This window comes from Jaculus jaculus, chromosome 6 (assembly GCF_020740685.1).
Source record: "Jaculus jaculus isolate mJacJac1 chromosome 6, mJacJac1.mat.Y.cur, whole genome shotgun sequence".
Taxonomy (NCBI): Eukaryota; Metazoa; Chordata; class Mammalia; order Rodentia; family Dipodidae; genus Jaculus; species Jaculus jaculus.
In genome coordinates this window covers 71,330,047-71,349,957 of record NC_059107.1, presented here as the reverse complement: position 1 = coordinate 71,349,957, position 19,911 = coordinate 71,330,047, and the positions used below count along the sequence as shown (strand labels likewise).

Below are 19,911 nucleotides of genomic sequence, written 5' to 3'. Positions count from 1 at the left end.
TCTTTCTATTAAGTATTATTTGGGCCTTTGTATATTATTATAATATTATTTGGAGCTTTGTACATTGCCTTAATTATGTTAAGATATAAACCAACCATGCCAATTCTCTTCAATGTTTTGATCATGAACTGATGCTGTATCTTGTTAAAGGCCTTTTCTGCATCTATTGAAATGATCATGTGGTTTTTAAGTTTAACCTTGTTTATGTGGTGTATTACATTGACAGATTTCTGTATGTTGAACCACCCCTGTTTTCCTGGGATGAATCCCATTTGGTCAAGGTGGATAATGCTTTTGATGTGGTGTTGGATTTGGTTTGCAAGGATTTTGTTCAGGATCTTTGCATCTAAGTTCATCAGGGAAATAGGCCGGTAGTTTTCTTTTCTTGTGGCATCTCTGCCTGGTTTTGGAATTAGGGTGATACTAGCTTCATAAAAGGAGTTGGGTAGCTTTCCCTGTTCTCCAATTGTGTGGCACAGTTTGAGGAAGATTGGTTTGAATTCTTCCATGAAGGTTTGATAGAATGTAGCTGAGAAGCCATCTGGTCCTGGACTTTTCTTTTTGAGGAGGATTTTTTTATTACTTTTTCAATCTCTGTGAGTGTGATGGGTTCATTGAGGAGATAATGTGCTCTGAGTTTAGCTTTGATTGATGGTATGTGTCCAGGAATTTATCCATCTCCTCCACATTATTATAATTTTGTGGAGTAGAGGTTTTTGAAATATGTCCTGATGATTCTCCCAATTTCACTTATGTCTGTTGTGATCTCTCCTTTTTCATTTTGAAGTTTGTTAATTTGAAGGTTCTCTCTTTTTTTTTTTTCCTTGATCAAATTGGCCAGGGCTTTGTCAATCCTGTTTTTTTTTTCAAAGAACCAGCTCTTTGTTTTGTCAGTTGTCTTATCTTTTCCAATTCATTAATTTCTGCTCTGATTTTAATTAATTCTTTCCTTCTGGAGCTCTTTGGGTTAGATTTTTCTTGCTTTTCCATTGCCTTTAGGTAGATGGTTAGGTTATTGATTTGTGATCTCTCTGACTTTTTTATGAAGGCACTGAGTGCTATGTATTTTCACCCAAGGACCACCTTCATTGTGTCCCTTAAGTTTTGGTACGATGTGTTCTCATTGTCATTCAATTCTAGAAATTTTGCAATTTTTGTTTTTATTTCATCCACTATCCATTTATTGTTTAAAAGTGTGCTGTTCAGTTTCCAGATGCCATTGGGATTCTTTTGTTCTTTTTGTTTTCCATGCCTTTGGTCTGAATTTCTTCTCCTTCTGGTATTCCAGAATCTATGGGAGATTTCTCTTCCCTAAAAGACCCAGTGAACCCTTAATGTCTTGTCCTTCTTTCTCTGGGATCTCCAGGGCAGCTAGGCAGTTGCCATCTTGCCCGGAAGTCTTGCTTATCTTCCAGTTTTAAATTGGTCCTTATCCAGTATTGCTTCACCATTAGGACGTGAACATGACTTATTGTCTTTGCTCTTCCATTACTTGCCAATCTTCATTTTTATTTTTATTTATTTATTTACTTTTTTTTGTTTTTTGAGGTAGGGTCTCATTCTAGCCCAGGCTGACCTGGAATTCACTATGGAATCTCAGGGTGGCCTTGAACTCATGGCGATCCTCCTACCTCTGCCTCCCCAGTGCTGGGATTAAAGGCGTGCACCACCATGCCTGGCCTTATTTATTTATTTATTTATTTATTTTTAAAATTTTTTATTTATTTATTTGAGAGCGACAGACACAGAGAGAAAGACAGATAGAGGGAGAGAGAGAGAATGGGCGCGCCAGGGCTTCCAGCCTCTGCAAACGAACTCCAGACGCGTGCGCCCCCTTGTGCATCTGGCTAACGTGGGACCTGGGGAACCGAGCCTCGAACCGGGGTCCTTAGGCTTCACAGGCAAGCGCTTAACCGCTAAGCCATCTCTCCAGCCCATATTTTTTTTTTTTTAATTTTTTTAAATTTTTATTTATTTATTTATTTGAGAGTGACAGACACAGAGAGAAGGACAGATAGAGGGAGAGAGAGAGAATGGGCGCGCCAGGGCTTCCAGCCTCTGCAAACGAACTCCAGACGCGTGCGCCCCCTTGTGCATCTGGCTAACGTGGGACCTGGGGAACCGAGCCTTGAACCAGGGTCCTTAGGCTTCACAGGCAAGCGCTTAACCGCTAAGCCATCTCTCCAGCCCTCCAGCCCATATTTTTTAAAAAACATTTTATCTATTATTTGAAAGGGGGGCCAGAGAAAGGAAGAAGGAAATAGAGAAGAGTGGGTGTATCAGGGTCTGTAGCTGTGCAAATGAACTCCAGACGCATGCTGTACTTTGTGTATCTGGCTATACATGGGAACTGGAGAATTGAACCAGGGCCCTATGGCTATGTAGGCAAGTGCCTTAATTGCTAAGCCATCTCTCCAGCCTGCCAGTTTTTAATTTTTTGCTTGTAAAATTTCTGCAATTCAGATAAGCTGTAGTTAAACTTTACTTGCTTTATCTTCAGGTTGATTCCTGAAATTGAAAATTTGGATTATTAGCAGCTAAATTTTGAATTATCAACATTTGAATTATTACCCACTTTTGAACCTCATAACTATTGTAGTTAAACAGTAGTGAAGAAAATACAATCTTTTGTTATTTAAACTTTGCTTTTGGAAAATGTAATATTTCAGCATTGGATTCTTCACATCCCCTTATATCTGTCTTGAAAATTCAGAGAAAGAGCCTGGCTTGGATAAGGTGGCTACTTGGGTGGAGGAGTGAGCTGACCATCCGCGAGGGAATCAGTGATTCTCTGTTTTTCTGTGGCAAGTCTCATGGTGGGCAGTCAGTTACCTTTTTATCTTCTTGTCCGTGGAGTTTGACTCTCCTCTTTTTTCTCTGACATCTGTAAAATAAAGCAGATTCTCCAGCCAAGAGTGAGAGCAGCTTGGGCTAAAGGGAGTATGCAAAATTATTTGAGAGGTTTTTGGGGTGCATGTCCACTCTTCTTCTCCAGATAGCAGTGGGAGCTTCTCTATGTAAAATGAGTTTACTGACTATGGAAATGTGATTTGATTGCCAGTATTTTGTATGAATTCTCTCTCACTGAGTGGGTCTCATCTCCAATCAGAGAATGATGGGTTACCCACAGAGGCTGTTGTGCCACTATTGTACAAGTGTATACTTCTTTTTTTTAATTAAAAAAATTCTATTTATTTAAAAGAGCGAGAGAATGAGGGAGAGGGAATGGGTACACCAGGGCCTCCAGCCACTGCAGATGAACTCTAGACACATGCGCCACCTTGTGCATCTGACTTACGGTGGGTCCTAGGGAATCAAACCTGGGTGCCAACTTTTTTACAAAGTAAAAATAAGGTATGTCATATTAAGAATTTTTTTATTAAGAACATATTTTGGATAGATACATCATGTGTTGGTACCGTCTTTTCCCTCCTCTCTTGTTCCCATTTCGCTGAGGGTCCTTCTCAGTAAGATTGCTGGTATATACTATGTGGTATCAGGCTGGCCTCCAACTCACAGCAATCCTTCCATTTCTGCCTCCCGAGTGCTGGGATTAAAAGCATGTGCCACCACACCTTTTTTTTTTTTTTTTTTTTTAAGACAGGGTTACATGTAGCCCAGAATGGCCCCTAACTTGCTATATAACTTTGAACTTCAAGATCATCTTGCCTCTGCTTCCTGAATGCTGAGGTTATAGGTTTTGCCACCATACCCAGTTTATGCCGTGCTGGGGATTTGACTCAGGGATTCCTGCGTGCTAAGCAAGTACTCTCCCAACATCCCCAGACCCGAAATTTTATTTTTGCAATGACCGCTGGAATGGTGGCTGGGGTTTTTGGAAGCTTAACATTGTGATCTTGCCTTTTACAATATTTTTCAAGTCTTTGTTTTGATGATCCTTACAACTTTTTCATTTGTGCATGTGGATGTGTGTGGCATGCATGTATGTTTATATTACTTGTATGTGGAGACCAGGAGTTGCTGTAAGATGTCTTTCCCGTCCGTCATTCACATTATTTACTGTGGTAGGGTCTCTCACATGGACCTAGGGCTTATTGTTTTAGCTAACCAGTTTGTGCAGGAAATCCCTTATTCCTGCTTCCCATGTGCTGGGACTACAGGTGGGATGCTATGCCTTCCCAACATTTATGAAAGTGCTGGAGATCCAGTGTCAAGTCCTCATGCTTTTGTGGTAAGCACTTTATCTATTGAGCCATCTCATCATCTTGTATGTAACATTTAAAAAAATTATTTGAGAGAGAGAAAGAAGCAGCAAGAGAGAATGAATGAATTAATGAATATGAGTGTGCCAGGGCCTCCTGTCCCTGCACATGAACTTCAGATACTTGCACCACTTTGTGCGTCTGGCTTTGTGTGGGTATTAGAGCATTGTACCCTGACTATCAAGCTTTGCAATAAAGTGCCTTTTAACTGCTGAGCCGTATCTCCAGCCACATGTATAACATTTTTATATGTGCTAGTTTTAGAATTGCTGAATATATTAAAATATAAAATTATCTTTTACATTTTTGAAAAAAACTTTATTTCCAGTGCGTAGAGAAATTGATACTCTTAATGATCGCTTGGCTGCCGAAGGACAAGCAATTGATGGGGCGGAATTGAGTAAGGGCCAACTGAAAACAAAAGGTAGGTGAATGCTTGGATGGTACAGATTATTTATCAAGGTAAATTTAAATTTAATGAAGGACCCTGACTCATTTGCTCTTGGCTGGTAGCTGGACTTGAAATGCATAATTATGGTGTGGGTCTAGATGAGAAAAGAGCCTGGGGACTGAATCCTTGTTGCATGTCATGGTGGGCAATCAGATCTTCTGGGTTTTACTTTCTTCCTGTATCAGACAAAGCTGAGCATTGTGATGCTGAGGTGCTTTGGGTAACTGGTATTTCATTGTCAGCTTTCTGTCTCTGCAGCCAGTCACAGTACCAGTCAGCTTTCTCAGAAACTAAAGACAACCTACAAGGCCTCCACCAGCAAGGTATGCAGGGCAATGGCTCTGGAGCCAGTCATGTGGTGTTTAAGATGTGCAGATGTGTACTTTAAGTTGCATATTTTCCAATTGGAAATGTATAATAGAAAAAGGAAAATGTCTGGTTTCTAGAAAAACTTAATTTTTGAAAAGTACCATGCTGTATGTTAAACAGCTACAGCATATAGATACTTAGATGATAACCTTCCCTAATAATCAGCAAGATCAATACGTTGTGTATTGATGAAAATATTTGCAAATACTTTTAGGGAGCCTATTTCATAGAGGAGAAATTAATAAGCACATTAGAATAAATATATATTTTATATTGTTAATTGGATTGATGTGAAGGGTCTGAATTTAAAGAAAACTAATAAATCAACATAAGGGAGCAAAAATTAAGTCTGGGCTAAGTTATGTTTTAGCTCTTCTTTTTTTCAATTTAAAAAGTATGATGAACTAGGCATGTTGGCACATACTTTTAATCTCAGTATTTGGGAGGCAGAAGTGGGATTGCTGGGAGTTTGAGGCTGCCCTGAGATTACATAGTGAATTCCAGGTCAGCTTGAGCTAGAGTGAGACCCTACCTCGAAAATCAAAAAATAAAAGAAAAAGTATAATGAGGAAATGAAGGTCTATTTCTGAGGTAAATCAGGACAGTCATGGACTTTTACTTCTAAAGAAATACCTTGTGGTAACTTTAAGTGGTGAGGGATTTAATTGTTTGGGGAATCATTATGTGAGGAAGTACTATTTTGAAGTAATGTGTGCACCTCTAGTTTGCAGTTTTTGAATATGAATAAGAAATACTAATAAGTAAACCTTAGTGAATGTACCCTCCTTTGGTCAAATGTGAGGAAAAAGTTAAAATTTGCATCAAATTTACTATGGTTGCATAAACACATATTTTGCATAAATATTAATTTTTTTCCACTTTGTACAGTGAGATTAATTGCAATTAATAGGACAAATGTAGTCTTTCTGCCAGTTCTCATTTGAAAGTCTGTGGCAATTACTTAAAGTAAATATATGAACACTGCTGATATTTTCTGTTTACTTTGATAGCATTTATAGTATAAGTTGCTAATTTATTTGATTTTTCTTTCTTATAAAATTTAGAATATTTAGCCCATGCTAGTTCTAAAATTGTAATAACATTAACTTTGTATTTTTTCCTCCAAATGAAGTGTGAAATTATGTTCTTCTTTATTTAATTTCTTACTATTCTGCTTATTCTGGTGCTTACAATTTTTGTATACAGTGTGTGATCATAGGATTCCAAAACTTTCTCATTGTTTCTGAAGTAGAGGAAGAAATGCTTATTTATAGATATCTTTTACCATGAGCTATAAAACAAGGTTTTGACAAAGGTAAGGACATATACAATAATACCTTGCTTTAAAAATACATTAGAAATATTTAAAGCCCCAGTCATTTTAGTATTAGAATTTGCTAAAAGGCTATTACTAATCTTTGTAGCATTTTACACACTATGTGTACTAATCTTATAAAAAACAAAACATTTGAAAATTAAAAATAATTTGGTAACAGAATATATTCTGATTTGTACTGCAGCATGGATTCTTTGTATTAAAACTAAGCTTTTTAGTGCAACAAGAAAAATGCTGCACTGTAGATTCATTCCTTTCCCTCCTTCTGACTCAGACCTATGAAAGGCAAGTGGCATGTTTGGTGAGATAGTGGGAACACAGAAGTGTATAAGTAAACCCAGAAGAGGTTGCCCTGGTCCTGGGTGGCTAATGACTTATATCCAATGCTGTCAGGAGGGAGGTAAGACAGTCTGACCTGCAAATTGCTTTAAAGGAACTTATGAGAATATTTGCAAATACTCTTAGGGAGCATCTTTTGTGAGAAAGCCATTTCTAATTGGTTTTAAAAGTTCTTTTGCTTGTATTACAGTTGAAATAATTTAGGATGATAGGTGTACGTATCATTTAGTTGCTTCATTCTTCTGCTTTTCTGTCTGAACATTCCTTCTAAGCAATTCCACTGGTTTTGTTGGGTGTCTTTGTAAAAATAGTGACTATAAGTCAATGACTTTGTCTTTGTGTGTACTCTATCCCAGGCTGACCTAAAACTTATTCTGAAGTTCAGACTGGTTCTCCCCATGGCAGTTCTCCTACCTCAGGCTTCCTGAGTGGTAGGATTAGAAGTTGACACCACCATACTGCCTTTAAGTTAATGGATTTAAGCTTTAAATATATGCTCAAAGTATAGTGGATATTTTGGAAGCAGCATGTGAGACTACATGTTATAGTATTCATAAATAGCATATTATTTTCTGTTTATAAAATGACACCAGAAATACAGTTCTGTTTTTGCAACAGTAGCTCTTCTTACCCCATGAATGGGGTAGGTGAAAACTGTGGTTCCAGTCTTATAATAATGTTTCATACATTAAAAATGATGAGAAACATGGAAAATGAAATTTACTTCAATTTATTATGGGAGAAAGTTTTACATGGTCTGTAAATTCACTCCCTCTTAAAATACAAATCATATTGTTTGACATCTGAATAGCACTTTCTATAAGTAAATTCTCACATATATTGTCCTGTTGTAGAGGTACATTTTGCTGTTTTTAATGGTTGGATAACTTTCAGAAAGCAAAGAAGATAATAATGATGGGTTTGAGATTGAACAAGTCCTTTTATATTCTGTAAAATTAAAACCAAATAGAATTGGTTTATATCACTTGTAAAAGTGTTCATTTCTTCATTATGCATTTTGTTTGTCTTTCACTGTATTGGGGGTAGTTTGAATTCACATATGTAATTGATGTAACAGGGGATCACACCTAAATGGAAGACCAAACTAAGATACATTTTCAGGGCTTTGCTGAATTATTTTTTAAAGCAAGCTGTATGAAACTGCTAAATTTTGCTTTTTACTTGATTTTATGGTTTTATTATTCTTTATCTATATTTTTGTGTTTTACTTACAGTTGAAAACGTTTTCTCTTAGTTGAGAATTTTAAGGCCAAAATCGAAATAAATCTTTGTGCTTAGCTTCTTCCTTACTTTGTATTTTTCATTATAGGAGAACATGAGATCTGTTTATTGTGTATGTCATAATATGGGACAACTCATTACTTTGTGTATTCCTCATTGTTTGTACCATTTTCATGTCTGTCTTGCATTAGAATGTGAGCTCCCCAAAGCCCAGAGCTCTGTGTATAATTTTGTCTCCCTCCATTTAGTGCAGCATGTGGCTTCCAGCAAGTGCTCAATAAATAATCTTGAATAAACTTGTTCGTCTGTTACAAGTGTCGTCTTTTTGATTCTTCCCTTTTAATAATAATGTGATTGGCATAAATGATCAGAATGTTAAAAAAATGAAAAGAAAGTTCTCCCAGTGAGCACACTGATGGGTGTATTTACACTGATTTTTTTTTTTTTTTTTTTTGAGGTAGGGTCTCACTCTAGCTCAGGCTGACCTAGAATTAATTCACTTTGTAGTCTCAGGGTGGCCTTGAACTCACAGCAGTCCTCCCACCTCTGCCTCCCAAGTGCTGGTATTAAAGACGTGCACCACCATGCCTGGCTCTACACTGATGTTTTTGAAGGGTATTCTTCCTGACATTATCGTGTCTGGATGATTAGCTAGCTCGTTGGTTTTTTTTTTTTTTTTTTTGTAATTTTCTTTTTAGCTTTTATTTTTATTTGAGTGAGCGGGGGTGGGGGAGGGAAGGAAAAGAATGGGCATGCCAGGGCCTCCAGCAACTGCAATGTCCAGATGCATGTACCACCTTGCACATCTGTTTTATTTGGGTCCTGGAGAATCGAACCTTAGTCCTTTGGCTTTACAGGCAAGCAACTTTATTGCTAAGTCATCTCCAGTCCTTTTGATTTGTTTTCTAAGGATATGAAAATTATGTCTGAGATTTGTGGAAGAGTGACTTGAAATGCCTGCCTGTACTTTTCTTGTGCAGTAAGATGGTCCTTGTGTGATTCTTGTCAAGCCATGCATAGTGGAGTTTGTCTGGAAGCTTCTGGAAGAACTTCATTCTCTGTCATTCTGAACTAAATGAGACTAGGCTTACTGTGCAAGGCATTCTGGCCATACTTGTACTAGGATCTTTCAGTGTTTCCAGTGCTCTGCTAAATGACCTATTTTTCAAGACATCTTACTGTTGTACCTTTTGTAACTTAAAAAATTCACTTCATTAAATGGTTAAAAGTATTTCTTCTTGATTTAGATTGTCTCCAGCTTTAAAACCACCACATCAAGGGCCATCTGTCAGCTCGTGAAGGAATACATTGGTCACAGGGATGGTATCTGGGATGTCAGTGTTGCAAGGACACAGCCAGTAGTGCTTGGGACAGCGTCTGCTGGTGAGTCAGACACTGGTGCACCTGGTTTGTTTATTTATTTATTTATTTGTTTTTTTTTTGAGAGAGGGTCTCACTCTAGCCCAGGCTGACCTGGAATTCACTATGGAGTCTCAGGGTGGCCTCGAACTCATGGCAATCCTCCTACCTCTGCCTCTCGAGTGCTGGGATTAAAGGTGTGCACCACCACACCCGGCTTGCACCTGGTTTATTAAAGGGCTTTGAATGGTAAGTGGTAGAAGTATTGGTACATGTCTGTAATCCCATCACTGGGGAGGTAGAGGCAGTAGGAGTTTTGGTTCCAGGCCATTATGGACTATGATATGAATCCCTGTCTCATTGTCTCCAAAAGGAGAGAGAGGGAGAGTGAGAGAGACAGAAAGAGAAGAGAGAAGAAGAAGGGAGGAAGGAAGGAAGGAAAGAAAAGAACTAAAGCTTTTGCTTTGATGTAATAGCTGCTTCTCCTGAGACATGAAGTCCTTCCTTTCTAGGAGTCCTGTGGGTAGGTCTCATAGCCAACTGTGGACTTCAGTTTTTGAAGAAGGTGACAGTTGGATTGGATTTACTTGTGTTTCATAATATAATCAATACTTAGATGGTAGGACACAAGCCAAATGGAATATATTTTAAACTTTAGGTAGGTTTTACTTGTCTTAGTTCTTGTTCATGGTCAGGTGCTTCTGATTTGGAGATATACTTGTTAACTAAGCAAGTGTTCAGATGATAACTGGCAAATGCATGTTCTACAGGCAGCTTAGTTGTCAGAGGAGACTGGTGTGTCTGCTTTCAGGAGTCATGGGCAGGGTCTTACCACTAGCAGGATAGTTTATGAAAGCTAAGATTAATAGGGCATAATACCTCTTCAAATTAAAAATTTCAAAGTTAAAAATACTATTTAAGGGCCTGGGAAGATGGCTCAGTAGTTACAGGTGCTGGCTTGCAGAGCTTACCTGCCTGGGTTCAAGTCCCAAGCCACCCATATAAGCTGGGTGCAAAAAGTGGTGCAAGTTTTGGTGTTCATTTGCAGTAGCAAGAGGCCCTAGCATGTGTGTATATACACACATACACACACATGTGCAAATAAGTAAAAAAAAAAATTTAAATGGTACTTGTTTAAAATGACCTTTTGACTTCTCACTAGATTCTACTTTTTTAAAAAAGTACCTTTTCTCTTTAAAAAAATTTTTATTTATTGGGGTGTGTCTAAGGCTTCCTGACACTGCAAAAAAACTCAAGATGCATGTGCCACTTAGTGCAGCTGGCTTTATGTGGGTACTGGGAAATTGAACTCGGGTCCTTAGGCTTTGCAGCCAAGTGCCTTAACTGCTGAGACATCTCTCTAGCTCCCTAGTGTCTATATTTTTTTATTTGTACATTTTTAATGTGATTTGATTCTGACATTTTTGTGCATAATTTTTATTTTTTTCTTTAAAAATTTTTTTTATTAGTTTTCTATTCAGCAAATACAGGCAGTTTGGTACCATTATTAGGCTCATCTGTGACCTACCCCCTCCCCATTGGCCCCTCCTTGTTGATGTATATGGGTCGTGCATTGTGGAGTTAGCCCACAGTTATTGGTACGATAAACGTCTCTGTATATCATGACACAACATGTGGCTCTGGCATACTTTCCGCCCCCTCTTCCACAAAATTTCCCTGAGCTATGTTGGGTTCATTTTTGGTCTGCTTCAGTGATGAGGTGTTGGGGGCCTCTCTGATTTGGTAGGCGTTGATTTTTCTCTGTGTTGTTTTCCTTCCCCCTTGTGCTAGTATCCGGTTCATCGGGAAAACAGCACCTTTGCTTGTTTCACCAATTTTCCTTAGTTTCACTTGGGGCCTTTTTGAGGTATGATGGGCTGGCTCTCTCCTTAGGATCTACATCTACTTGGAAAAGAGAAGCAGAATCTCCAACGGAGAGTAGGTTAGCACCAGGACAAATGAGATAACCCTTACTTTTTAAATAGAGAGTTTAATAGGTGTAGGCCCTCTTGTACCCTATGATTGATGGTAGCTTGATATTGGAGAGTGGGCTTATGTTTGGATATGGTTTTGACTTGTTTCCCAGCTCCAGCTATGGGTCCTGCACCACTGAGGGGATCAGTTAGCCAAATGAAGAGCAGTTGGTTCCCCACCATGGCTGTGTGCCACTATTGCACTTGTGTGGTCATCACAAGAGGTTATTTGTTGCTAAGTAGGTTAGTCCATGAGTTACTTGGACGGATATTAGTCATTTCCCCCAGTCGCCCATGTAGCACCTTCTGGCACTAGACATGCTGACTATCTGGGGACTGACTCTCTCCTGGCCTCCAGCCATGCCGTTCCATTTTTCGTTTCAGCTGCATATGGAGTCTTCAGCAATAGGGTCTTACCACTGATCTTTGGTGGGTCATCAAGTACTCTGACAGAAATCTGTCATTCTTTTAGGAAACCTTGTAGGTTTCTCTGATCAAAAGCTCATTGTGGATGTTAGCCCCATACTGGTACTGGGAGTTACAGGTCAGAGCCCACTAAGAAAATGAGGAAAAAGATAACTAATATACAAGAGTTAGGGAGGAGTGGGGGGAGAGGGAGGGAGGGAAGATGTAGAAGATTTAGGTTAGACTTGATCCTACCCTCTCCAGTGTCTTGTGGTTTAGGTGTTTCCTGTAAGGGCCTGGTGAAGGTTCAGCCATGTAGTCTACCTTTTAGGAAGTAGAATTTTACGGTACCATTGCCGTTTTGGTCTAGATTAGTGTTTCCCACCCCTTTGATGCCCTTCCCTCCCTCTCCCTCCATCCTAGTGTCTAGTCCTTGAAATGCTTGCTGTGTATGTAAGTTATCTTGGGTAGATTCAGGTTAGGTGATGTAGATGAGTGAGACTATGTGGCGAGTTTTTTTCTTTGATTGGGTTAAGTTCACTAAGAATGATCTGTTGAGCTTAGTGTCTACATTTTAAAGGTAAAAACTAAAGTATTGAAGATAGTTCTTTGACTTGTTTGGAATTTTGTTCATACATGACCACCTTGGGTTGCTTTGGAGATCTCACAAGTGTAGGAAGATCTTTTCTTTATTTCTGAAATTTCTTTGGGATAATTGCCATGTATTTCTTAGATTTTTCTTCGAATCTACTCCCCCCATACCTGTAAGAGGAAAAGCTCAAGGAATATTTGTCATTTCACAAAATTTAACTGGATTTGGTTGCTAATTGAATTTGGATATTGTAAAATGTTCTGGAAGGTTCTAATACTTCAGTAAAAGAATGATACAAATGACTTCTATATATGTTTCATGCATGAAGCATTCAGTGTAATTGTGCATTAGAAAGTCAACTCCTACTTGCCCGTTTCTAATTTCATGGTCAAGTACAGCTCCTTTAATTTTGGAAATATTTTCTTAAAGTAGTTGAATTTTACAGAACATTAGAGTGAAAGTTGCAAGAAATATTTGGGGTATTATGACTTTTCATTTTTAAAGTATTTATTTCATTAAAGAGACTAAAATTGATATAGCTACATGTGGCTTCTTTATTTTGATCCTGTAGATCACACAGCTTTGCTATGGAGCATAGAGACTGGAAAGTGCCTTGTTAAATATGCAGGACATGTGGGCTCAGGTAAGCATTTACCTAAAAGAGCACAATAATCCGAATCTATTTCCTTTGGTTTCTTTTAAAAATCTTTCATGATAAAGTCAACCATATTGATAGTTTTTTACTTGATAGAAAGTTTGACTGTTTTGGGCTGGAGAGATCACTTAGCTGTTAAGGTGCTTGCCTGCAAAGCCTAAGGACCCAGGTTTGACTCCCCAGAACCTACATAAGCCAGATGCACAAAGTGACGTATGTGCATAGGATACACAGGTGCACAAGGTGGTGCAAAAGGCTGGAGTTTGCTTGCACTGGCTAAGGCTCTGTTGTGCCATTTCTTTTTCTTTTTCTTTCTTTTCCTTTTCCTTTTCCTTTTCCTTTTCCTTTTCCTTTTCCTTTTCCTTTTCCTTTTCCTTTTCTTTTCTTTTCTTTCTTTTTTTTTTTCAAGATAGAGTCTTGCTCTAGGTCATGCTGACCTGGAACTTACTATGTAGTCTCAGGGTGGCCTTGAAGTCATGGTGGTCATCCTACCTCTGCCTCCCAAGTGCTGGGATTAAAGATGTGCATCACCAGGCATGACTGTTGTGCCATTTTTCTCTCTCACATTAAAAACAAAAGCAAAAACAAAAACAAAAAAACCCTGACTATTTTGATTGTCTGGAAAAAGAGATATATTCAGACACTAGAATAAACTGACTTAATAAAAGGAAGAAGCTTTAAGCAATATACAAATTGTTAATCTATACTTTAAAATTTTGTATAAACCATGTGCAAGAAATTTCACTGAAATATTCACATTGTGTAAGATACTTATCTTATTTATTTAGTTTTAGCTTTGTGTGCCAGGAGTCTTCCTTCTTCCCTTCCCTTCCCTCCCCTCCTCTCCCCTCCCCTCCAACTCACACTGCTTCTTCTACTGCTGCCTCCTGAGTGCTGGGATTAAAGGCGTGTGCCACCATGCTCGGCTTGCACCCTTATCTTTGAGAGATAGTCTTGCCACTGTGCACTTAGGATCATAAGCCCATTGCCTTAGTTTTCTTGTATTTCTTTTGAAAAAAAATATTTTTATTTATTTATTTGCAAGCAGAGAGAGATAGAGAGGAAGGAGAGAGAGAATGGGCATGCCAGGGTTTCCAACCACTGCAAACAAACTCCAAATACATGTACCACCTTGTGCATCTGGCTATATGTAATACTGGGGAATCAAACCAGGGTCCTAGGCTTTGCAGGCAAGTACCATATCCACTGAGCCACCTCTGCCTCTCCAGCCCGACCCCCTTCTTTTTGCATTTCAAAATAAGTACAGAAAGAAACCTTGGCAGAGGAAAATGGAGTTTTTATAGTTTGGCAGATGGAGGATATATATGTATATGTTTAATTTTCTCCCTACTGAGCCTATGGCCATCTTAAAGTTTATAGAAATTCATGAGATAAAGGCTGCTAGAACACACTGCTAGAACAGTTTAGCTGTGAGACAGGTTAACAGGTCCTTTTGTAGGGGAAAGAGACTTGGGTTTCAGGTTGCTTCCATTCTGTCACAGAGACAGCTTTTATTCAAGTTGAGGAAAATGGGGTGTTAGAGGTCCTCCATTTTTGAAAGAGAAAAGAATCCAGGTTATTCTTATTTATTTAAAAATACTTATTTATGAGGGAGGAGAGGGAATGAATATGGACATGCCAGGACATTCTGCCACTGCAAATGACCTCCAAATGTGTGTGCCATTTTGTACATCTGTTTTTGCATGAGCACTGGGGAATCTAACCTGGGCTTTCAGTCTTTGCAAGCAAGTGCCTTTAACCACTGAGTCATCTGTCTTGCTATTTTTTTTAAACTTTTCATTGACAACTTGCATAAGTATAGACAATAAACCATGATAATTCCCACCCTTACCTCTATTTTTCCCCCCTCTCAAATCCGCTCTCCATTGAATCCCTTCTTTTCAATTAGTCTCTCTTCTATTTTTAAAATATTTTTACTTATTTATTTGTTTGGAGAGAGAGAGGGAAAATGAGAATGAGAATAAGCACACCAGCGCCTCTAGCTCGTGCAAACAAACTCCAAATGCATGTACCACTTTGTGTATCTAGCTATATGTAGGTACTGGGGAAATTAATCTGGGTCTATAGGTTTTGCAGGCATGTACTTTAATTGGTGATCCCTCTCTCCAGCTCTGTCTCTCTTCTATTTTGACATCATCATTTCGTGTCAGGCACTGTGAAGTCATACATATTAAGACCATTTTGTGTCTGGAAGACACCATTGTAAGCAGCACTATCTTTCCTTTGACCCTGACAGCTGTTCTGCTACCTCTTCTCAGGACCCTGAGTCTTGAAGGGTATGATAGAGATGTCTCACTTAGTGCTGAACATTCCACTGTTACTTCTTCTCAGCAGTATGGTGACCTTTGAGTCACCCAGTGGTCATTGCCATCTGAAAAGAGAAGCCTGTCTAACAAAAAGTGAGAGTAGCTTTAAAAAATAGACGTCAACATAAAAAATTATTTAGAGGGTAGTTTGGTGGACATAATATATGCATTTAGCCAGACAGTAGCAGGCATTACTCTCTTAGGGCTCATGACCTCCCCCGCCATAGGCTTTTGAGTAGGTTTTCAGTACCAGGCATGGAGTAGGCCTTCAGTCCAATCAGAGAGTAGTTGATTTATCCTACAACAGACATGCCACTACTGCACCAGTTAGTACATTTGGCCTGGTTGGCCAGCTATAAGGCTTGCATGATCCACTGCTGTTAAACACTGCTTATGATTTCTCTCTCCCAAACAGCTTCATGCTATCTAACTTTTTCCAGCATCATGACAGCTAGTCAACAGGGAGGTTTCCAGCTTAGCTTCAGTTTGATTTCTCAGTGTCCTGTAACCCAAGCATGTGGAGTCTTCAGCCATAGTGTCTTACCATCTAGTTCTGGTGGGAAACCAAGAGCCTTGGCAATGGCCTCTAATGTTTTGGGGGCATCAGGGACCTCCCTGGCAATCACCTCACTGGAAGATATCCCACCCAGGCACTGAAATTTTTCTTATAACAATCTATGGCTTTTGGGTACACCATTATCCATGTCCATAGGATACTTCTGTCCATTCATTCTCTTTCTCTCTTTTTAAAGATGTTTTTATTTATTTATGTGTATGTATGAGAGAGAGATGCAGATAAAAAGAGAGAGAATGGGCATGCCAGGGCCTCTATCCACTGCAAACAAACTTCAGATGCATGTGCTACCTTGTGCATCTGGCTTTATGTGAATACTAGGGAATTGAACCTGGGTCCTTTTGCTTTGCCAGCAAGCACCTTAATTTCTTTTTTTTTTCAGGAGGGGCATATCTTTTTTTAAATTTTTATTTATTTTTTAAATTTTTATTAACATTTTCCATGATTACAAAATATATCCCATGGTAATTCCCTCCCTCCCCACCCCCACACTTTCCCATTTGAAATTCCATTCTCCATCATATTACCTCCCCATTACAATCATTGTAATTACATATATACAATATCAACCTATTAAGTATCCTCCTCCCTTCAATTTTTTTTGATTTATTCTTTCGCTTTTCATGGGATATAAGATCTCTACTCAATCTGTGCTTCCCATAGCTTGTCCCTTGGTCCATTCCTTTGATAGGTGTACATACTCTTCTATTTTTGGAAGTCAGCTTCAGCTGGACTCGTACATGCTTGTTGAAACACACTAATTGTATAAACGAAAAAACAGTGCTAGTTTTATAGTCTAATGGGAGGGCCCAAGTGTCTCTATCCTCTTCCACCAGGTCTTCAGCATAGGTTCATAGTTACAGACTCAGTTAGCATCACCTTTGGCTTGTATAGAGTTAAATACTTGAGAGAATGACTCCTCATTTATCTCAGCACCTTTAGGCCCATCTCTGGTCTCTTTCCAGCCTAGGACTCTATGTGAGTTTCATGCCCTGTTTACTTAGCACCTTCTGTCCTTCAGCTATTTCTGGTGGCATCTGTGTCTTATGACTCTCTCCCGCCATGAGCTTACTGTATAAACAAGCATGCACCTTCTCTACATACTGCTTTCTTTCTTACCTATTTTATTTTCCACCTCAAATCACAGATTTTTTTTTTTTTTGTGCTTTTGCATTGCCTGTAGTAACAGTTCTCCAAAAATATTACTAGGGCCTCAAAAATAAACAAAATTTTGTAGAATGAGTACTACATTCTCTATGTCCTTACCTTACATTTATTCTTTAAATAAATTTACTTATTGTGGGCCTTTTTACTTTAATAGGTGACTACAGTTTTTACCAGATCTTCCTAAAGTTATCTGTATTTTTAATGCTAATAGTAAAATATCTTCTACCATTTTTCATTTGGTTCCTCTGAAAAATATCATTCTAGTGGCATAGCTAACAGTATTTCATTAAAAGAAATAATTGATAGGTCTGGAGAGATGGCTCAGTGGTTAAAAGTGCTTGCTTGCAAAGCCTGTTGGCCTGGGTTCAATTCCCCAGTACCCATGTAATGTCAGACACAAAGTGGTGAGAGTGTCTGGAGTTTCTTTGTAGTGGAAGAGGCCCTGGAGTACCTATGCTAGCTGTCTGTCTTTCTCCTCAAATGAACAAAATTATACTTAAAAAAATAAATTGGGCTGGAGAGATGGTTTAGTGGTTAAGGCACTCAAAGCAAAGGGACCCAGGTTTGAATCCCCAGGACTCACATAAGCCAGATGCGCAAGGTAGCACATCTATCTTATCTGCCTCTCTCAAGTAGATAAATAAATAAAATAATTTTTTGATTATTTATTTAATTTAATTTTTCTTAACATTTTCCATGATTATAAAAAAAATCCCACGGTAATACCCTCCCTCCCCTCCCCACACTTTCCCCTTTGAAATTCCATTCTCCATCATATTAAAATAATTTTTTTTAAAAAAAGAAATAAGTAAATTGTGGTATGGTAAAATTCCCACTACATTGTGTGTAAGGGATATACATTTTCTTTATGAGAGAGAGGGAGAGAAAGAAATAGAAATGAATGAATGAATATGGGTGTGCCAGGGTCTCCAGCCACTGCAAATGAACTCCAGACCCATGTGCCACCTTGTGCATTTGGTTTACGTGGGTCCTGGGGAATCCAACCTGGGTCCTTTGGCTTTGCAGGCAATGCCTTAATCACTAAGCCATGTCTTCATTCTAGAATTGTCTTTCCAAGGCATGGGAGTGAAGATTGGCTCTATCCAGAGCAACTTAAGTTCAACTACTTTGTCAGAGTGAATGACAGTGGTTTATTCCATTCTAAGATGTAGGATTTACTTGAGGCAAATTCCTGATGGATAGGTAGGCTCAGGATTTGGTTAGTATGTGTCTAGTCCCATTGACCTGGTCTTTTTCCATTAGTGTGCAGGCTTATGGGCTCATGTTTGATTTCTTACTAAACATCCATTAAGATAGCACTTCTATATTTAAGGAAGGAAAGAGGAAAGGGAAGTGAAGTTACTGGGGATTCTTTTTCTCTGGTTTTAGCTTCTTTATTAAGAAAAATGAAAGCTTCCTAAGAAAACTTTCACCAAGCTTCCCTTTTGAGCTCTTAATCTTCACTCATCCCCTAAAGCTGGTGGAATTCACTCTTGGGGTCTCAACTCACAGAATAGATTAGTGTTCTGTAAGCTGGGGAGCAAAGCTGAATAATATGGTCTGAGTAAGCAGTGTCTCCATGCTGTAGCTTGCTTTTGCCTCTTCATAACAACACTTACTTAATTTATTTTATTTATATATTTTATTTCATAGAGAGCAAATATGAAAGAAAGAATTGCCAGGGCCTCAGCCAGGGCAGTCGAACTCCAGCCGCTTGTACCACCTAGTGGGCATGGGCGACCTTGCACTTGCCTCACCTTTGTTCATCTGGCTTATGTAGGATCTGGAGAGTCAAAAATGAGTCCTTAGGCTTTGCAAGCAAGCACCTGAACTGATAAGCTATCTGTCCAGCATCACTTTCTTTTTTTTTTTTTCTTTTTTCTGGGGGTGGGGTGATTCCAGGTAAGGGACTCACTAGCTGAGGCTGACCTGGAATTCACTATGTAGTCTCAAGGTGGCCTCAAACTCACAGTGTTTCTCGTACCTCTGCCTCCCAAGTGCTGGGATTAAAGGCGTGTGCCACCGTACCCATCCCCACTTTCTTTTTTTAATGTTGATTTATTTTTTAGCTCTAAATGACTGTTTATGAAAGTAGACTGTTAATATTATTGTATTGTATGTCCTGTCATTTAGTAATGTGGTTCATAACTTTATTTATTATTGTGCCTCTGTCTTAATTATACATTTATTCATAGTTGAATCAAAAGGAAGGATATAGTATTGAGCTATCATAGTTCCTTTAATATTAAATTCTAACTTTGCAATACATATAATAGCTAATATTAATAACATGCTTTTTTTATTTTAAACTCATTTTCCTAATATTTTTATTTTGCAGTAAATTCTATAAAATTTCATCCCTCAGAGCAGTTGGCTCTCACTGGTATGTTAATTCTTTTTTTATTGAATGAAATTATTGATAATCTTAAAACAGTTATAAGCATTCTTTTGTCAGTAGCATAAGAGTTATCCATGACTTTTATGAAAGTTAGACAATCTATAGTATATATTTATGAATGAATGGAAAGTTTGAAAAATATCTAGAATTGTAGTTCTCAGAATAGTACACCAACAATTGGATAATTTGAATATATTGTGATATTAAAAGAAATTTATAATGTTCTTTGAACTTGTTATGAAATACTTTATTATTGTCTTTGATGATTCATTTATAGTTGATTGTGACACACTTCTTTGAAGCTCTGTGATAACTGCTGTTTCCTAATTATTTCTGTATCTGAAGTAAAGAAATGAAGAAAATATAATACCACATGTACTATAATATACAGCAACTTTTCAGAGTCTGTATTTATAAATATAAATTTATTTATAAATATAAATTTATAACCACTTTCTAGATAATTTACCTAAGATGTGAAACTTTGGGTTTGTCACATTG

General features: G+C 38.2%; 1 protein-coding gene across 4 annotated transcripts in view; it reads left to right on the top strand.

The window, feature by feature from the left end:
• Positions 1–19,911, top strand: part of Wdr37 (WD repeat domain 37) — a 118,960-nt gene that overhangs the window by 34,451 nt on the left and 64,598 nt on the right. For all 4 annotated transcript variants that reach the window (XM_045152548.1, XM_045152550.1, XM_004662204.3 and 1 more), the window contains 5 exons: positions 4,552–4,647; positions 4,933–4,997; positions 9,208–9,343; positions 12,861–12,932; positions 19,351–19,395. In XM_045152548.1, coding sequence (XP_045008483.1) covers positions 4,552–4,647; positions 4,933–4,997; positions 9,208–9,343; positions 12,861–12,932; positions 19,351–19,395 — 414 coding nt within the window. The remainder of the gene's footprint in view (positions 1–4,551; positions 4,648–4,932; positions 4,998–9,207; positions 9,344–12,860; positions 12,933–19,350; positions 19,396–19,911) is intronic.